Below are 5,998 nucleotides of genomic sequence, written 5' to 3' on the forward strand. Positions count from 1 at the left end.
TTGATCGATTTTGGAAGCAAAAATCATCTGATTCAATCCTTTCGGTTTGACCATGTAATCATCCATTCAGTTTGGAATTTTTTTCAAATCTGATTCAATCCAATCCAATTTTTTTCGGTTTGGATTGGATTGGTTTTTTGAAAATCCTAAAATTTGTTTCATGCAGATAACATCTTTTATATATATATATATATTGGCTTTGTAAAAAAAATTGAAATACAAAAGCATCAGTAAACGATAATATAGTTTTTTTTTAGGCAATTAGATATGAAGCTCTACGCAGATGAAATTTTGTTGATGAGATGTGACTAGGTTTTTTCTTGGGTTTAGTTAATGGGTTAATGGGTCTTGGATTTAGAAATTTTTGGATTATGATTGGAGAAAGACCAAAGTAAGTAGATGGAGATTAATATATTGGATCGGTTTGGATTGGATCTGTTTTCATTAAGCAATCCGAAAACCGATCCAATCCAATTAAAAGTTGCGGGTTTTTTTCGGTTTTCAATTTTTTGGTTATCGATTTTTCGGTTCGGTCACTGCGATTTGAATCGGTTGATGAACACCCCTACCTAGAATCAATCATAAAGATGTAAATATTTGTTATTAAAAATGCATGAATTTTCCCTCAAATTTCATATTTTTAAAATAGAGATAAATATTTTTCATTATATCGAAAAAATTTACTTCACCATTTTTAGAAAATAAAGATATCACGTCGTATCCCTTGATAGGACGAAGATGTTGGTTGGTTGTTCACCATTCACCCCCTAAAACTGCGGGAGGCATCCTCCTCATGCCTTTGGAATTTGGCTGATTCTGAAATTTTTTTCCCAAAACTAAACTAGAGACAAATTTTTTTTTATTTCTATAAGTTGATATTCATTATTTTTTAAAAGTAAATATACCACAACGTAAAGCTCTAAGAGATGAGTCTTTTGATGGGTTGAAAATGGTCGAAGGCTACCAGACACGCCACCACACTCTGGCAGAATCCGGCAGCCACATTGGCAAAATAAAATTTTGACAACCCTAATATATTTCATAGATATATAATATACATGTTCTATGGCAAAGGTCCTTAACCATTCAAACATGTAAATATAAAGAGGAAGCAATTCATACGATTTCTACAATTCTCTCTCTCTGTGTATTTATATATAGAGAAAAGTCCTAGTGACTTTGCAAAATCCAGTATTTATCCCTCTTAATCTATAACTTCATGAACCTTGAAGCAACCTTCGATCGTACCCTTTAATTTACATCGGTACCAAACAAAGCTTCAATGATGTCCATATCCCAATCCTGCATTAAAATTAGTGTAAAATTTTTATATTTAAAAAAATTTCAAATTCATTTCAATAACATGAACATTTTTTAGTAAATTGACTTGCCTGCTCAGAAGTTGAGTTAATTGCTGAAGAAACATTGTCCACTAAGAACCTATCAAAGTGTTCCCAGTCCCCAGATTCCTCGTTGCCTTGCATCTAGATATCAAGAAATTGGGTTATATGGGTGATTCAAACGTAAATCTTTTTTATTGTGTTATTAAAACCCTTTTGAAATATTGTATTATGTTATATTCACCAATAGAAACTATTCTGCACACAAATGATGTAGATAAAAACTATAAAAGAATTTGTTTATTTGTTAGAGGAAGCATTGTAAGCACTTACTCAAACTAAAAAGTGTGGTAACCACTTAGACTTACCTGAATAGAATTTTTGTCAGAGCTTGTTGAAGACTCGTTTGGAAAGTTTAATGTGTCTTTAGTTGGCAACACAATGACATCATCACCAGCTCTACTATTAGACTATTGCAATGAGGATATTGAGTCAAATTATGGTCAGTGAGAGACATAAACATAACTTAATGCAGTTGAAAAAAAAAACAGCAGAAAATTGCTTGTGTGATGTCTCATACTTTACTTAATTCACTAAATTCATTCATTAACACAGGCAAAGCCATGTAAAAAATAAGGGTTAAAGACTTCTTATGTTACATGAAAAGAATTTTTTCTCCTACACACATAATAAATATGTGGATTCCACTGAAATTTTTTTCTCTTTCCTCTTTTTAATGGAATCCACATGTTTATTGTGTGTGTAGAAGAATATATTCTTCTCATGTAACATGAGAAGTCTTTAACCCAAAAAATAATACATGAAATGACATAGGTAACAAATGTACCTGCTCAAATGATTGCACAACCTGACTAGAGCTAGAAAAGTCAGAATTTAAAAATTCACTTGCATCAGGGTTCTCTTCTGTCTGATTTAAGACAACAAAAAAAGTCAGGACTAAAATAGAAATATAACATTGAAAAACTGGATCATACAAATGTATATAATATTTGATAATATATATATATATATATATATATATATATATATATATATATTGAATGCATACCTCATTATTAAGAAGTTGCATATCATCTACCATCAAGAAAAGCTCAGAAAGATCGTCTTCCAGTTGGCTGCTGATGATCTCATTATCACATATTGAAGTGGCATTATATTTATGCTCATTTTCTACAACATTGTCATCTAGTTGCTGAGGTAATTGTGGGATCCCTGGAATATTTTCTTCTCGAGTTCCATTAGTCATCAATGTTGTTGGAAGCTCACTTATAAAATCATTCCCAACATTAGAACCAGAAGTAGAAGCAAGCCCTCTTTGTACCAAACCAAAATTTACATTCCCCAAGTTTGCTACATCCATATTTGCATTTTGAGTCTCATTAATCAAGCCAAAACTATCATTGTTCCCAGTCCCAACAGTTTTTGATCCACCATTCAGTTGAACTACAGAGGAGTTACTGCTAAGATAAGAAGTACAAGTCGAGGGCAGATTAGAGGTGCTCAAAGATCCCATGTTGAAACTTGTCGAGGGCATATTATAAGCACTTCTTGAAACTTGTTTATCATGAACATCATTGACAATCTCTTTGATTCCTTTTTGATGTGCTAATCTTTTCAAATATTGTTGCCCAGGAACACATAGTTTCTCTGTTCTTGTTTGGATTTCTTTGATCATTAAAGCTGAAAGCCCAGAACCAAACCTTGACCTTAGAGTCCTCTCAGATAAGCCCTCAATTATTCCTCTTTCTGCAACTTTTCTCAGGAAAATGCGATAGTTCTGCAAGTGTTATATGCACACTTAAACGTAAGAACTTAGCATATTTAATTGTCTTTCAATTATTTTAATGTAATTATAAACTAAGGGAACAAAGAAATAGAGAATTAGGGAGATTCCATCATATTATATAGATATATTAAGTTAATTAAGAAGCAAACCTGCAAGTGACTGGCAATATTTTCTCTTGTCAAGTTTGGCACATTCATGATTTCGAGAATTTTCTTTGGCACGGCCCCTATGAGTCAAAAGGCAATCACATGAATTAAAAATCTAAATATACAAAAAACAAACACAAATCTATAAAATCTGAAAACCCAAAATTTGCAGCAGATGACTTACTTTCAAATCCAATTTGTTTTATGGCAAGCAGAAACAGATTGTGAAGGTATGTTGTCCAAACAATCTTTGGTTTCTTTGGAATAGGAAAGGAGCTCTCTTCCTTGTTCGTTTGAGTTCTCTTTCTCTTACTATACTTTCTTTTTCTCTTAGGCTCAGTCAATGATGATATTGCAACATCCTGAGAGATAATATTTTCACATGGTGACTCTCTTTCTCTTCTTCTCAATTCATTTTCAATGAATATTTTCTCTTTCCTTGCTGCAATGGCATACTTCCAACTGTCTTTGAAATCATTTGCACAAATGGGTTTCAAAATATAAAGTGCTGCATCATTTTCTAAACTCTTGGACATTACACTCTTTCTCCTGTCTGCAGACATCACTGCATCAAACAAAACAGACAAAGGTCAAATACTACATCACAAGATTTTGCACAAATATATTTCTATCACATTTCCAATACACTTAAATCACAGAAAATTAACCACAAGCACTTCACAACTTGTACCAAACTATAATTAATATAGTGAGTGTTGGGACATCGGTCCCTCAAATCAATGCGGAAGCAAATTTGCAAGTCTGTACGTCGAGTCATATAAAATCAATGACATTCAAAACTTGCCTACAATCATATTGTTTCGGTGTCACTAGCAACCACAAGACGGTCTACAACTATGAAGCACTGACACTTCAAAGACCTTAACGTGTCGTGTCCGACACTTCCCGACACTCTCGGACACTCCGACACTCCCCGACACTCCAACATGCATTATAGAAATTCAGAAAAGGTTTAGAGGTTGCGTTGCGTTGAGTTTTTAGTTCCAACTATTAGATTCGTTGGATTACGATTACTATCTTATTGAATTTAATATAAATATTTGAGATATCTTATGTTTCTTTGCAAAATTTATGAATATTATAAGTTTAGATTCATTTTTTTGCTAAATTATTGAATATTAGATATAATATACACTACATAAATTAAAATTATTATTTAATATCAAGACGTGTCCTAACGAGTCGAAATCTAATATTTTTTAGAATTAACGTGCCGGAGTATCGTATTGTGTCGTGTCCCGTGTCCCGTGCTACATAGTCTACAGGATATCGATAATGTAATAAACTAATAACCATAGTTTCAAAAAAAAAAATGTAATAACCACAAGACAGGTGTACGAGATATCAATTAATCGTGATTGATATTAATTGGGATTAAAACGATTAGATAGTATCCCAAAGACCGTATATATTGTGGTTCTACAATGTCACATGGGATTCAAGTAACAAGTGAAAAAAAACTGCGGCTATACAATTGTTGAATTAATAAACACACACACACACGTACCTTTATACTCCCATGAGATGAGTACATTAGCAACGATGGCCAAGAAGTTTCATCATCATCCACAACCAAAATAGAGATATCAACTCTCTTACAAGCCATTTTCAGTGTGTGAGTGTGTGTGTTTTTTTATCCTATTTTGTTTTGTTTTTGACTAAGTAGACTCAGGTGAGCACTTGTATGAAGGGTTCTTTCCTCTATCAAACGGTGAGAACAAACTTCTTATATATATGTTACTCCAATTTTTCAAGTAAGGAGACAAGAAAAGTAGAGGGATTCAGGTTTCTTTTTGATAGAATTTATCCCTTATTTTGTCTGATTCGCATTTATCATGAAATTTTAAATTTTATTCAAGTTCTCTTTTGGAATAGTATACAATATGTAAGATATTCAATTCCAACCAATTAATGGAAAAAATCTTGCTTTAAGACAACATGATGTTACCTTTGTTTGTGATTCTAAACCACAAAGGAGGTCAGTGTCAGGTTTGAAGGGTTCAAACCCTCTAACGTTGATCCACACCACCCACGTCAAGATGCAAGAACACTTTCTTGAAAGCCACCAATTGACCACCACGAAGAGGCTTGCTATTCGCTCAATAGGTGAAGAAGGAGGCTAGGTGAATGTATTTAGAAGAGTGATATTTTCAGCGTAAAATATCACAAAAGTGGCGCATGGAATAAAGGAGAATTGGCTAGGTATTTTTCTGAAAAACCTAAGGAAGAACTCCACCAAAGTTAGCGCTCAAGAGGATGAGAGAAAGAGCTTTTATAAATCCAGATTTTTCTCCAAAAATCTGACTTAAAGTGGTGCACAATCAAGGGAGATAAATTCAGATTTTTTCTCTCCAAAAATCTGCCTTAAAGTGGCGCACAATCAAGGGAGAAAAATGTGGAGTTGTTTTAATTCAAAATTCTAAACAACCTTCCTTTTTCATCCTCATGAGATTAGGTCTTAACCTAATCAAATATTCTAACTTAATGGTCATCATATAGCCAGCCATTTGTGCACCCCATTCAGCCCTAGAAACTGTTCAGATACGTTGAGTAGTTGCATTCATATTTGAATCAACTCACTCACTTATTCTTTCATCACATCAAATCAGATTTGAGCTTATCTGGTTGACAAGATGACACTCATCACAACCCATAATGGCGCCCCAAATCAGCCTTGAATGAGA

At 33.3% G+C, this 5,998-nt stretch overlaps 1 protein-coding gene across 1 annotated transcript; it reads right to left on the bottom strand.

Moving 5' to 3' along the window:
- Positions 1–1,251: 1,251 nt before the first annotated feature.
- Positions 1,252–4,920, bottom strand: LOC133302165 (putative two-component response regulator ARR13). Its single transcript, XM_061501912.1, has 8 exons — positions 4,822–4,920; positions 3,478–3,655; positions 3,297–3,373; positions 2,410–3,138; positions 2,188–2,268; positions 1,709–1,810; positions 1,392–1,484; positions 1,252–1,302 (listed from the first exon to the last, which is right to left on the bottom strand). The coding sequence occupies exons 1-8, from the start codon at positions 4,918–4,920 to the stop codon at positions 1,252–1,254; spliced, it is 1,410 nt and encodes a 469-aa protein (XP_061357896.1).
- Positions 4,921–5,998: the final 1,078 nt, after the last annotated feature.

This window comes from Gastrolobium bilobum, unplaced genomic scaffold, assembly GCF_033153095.1.
Source record: "Gastrolobium bilobum isolate Gb01-03AN ecotype WA unplaced genomic scaffold, APGP_CSIRO_Gbil_v1 utg90727, whole genome shotgun sequence".
Taxonomy (NCBI): domain Eukaryota; kingdom Viridiplantae; phylum Streptophyta; class Magnoliopsida; order Fabales; family Fabaceae; genus Gastrolobium; species Gastrolobium bilobum.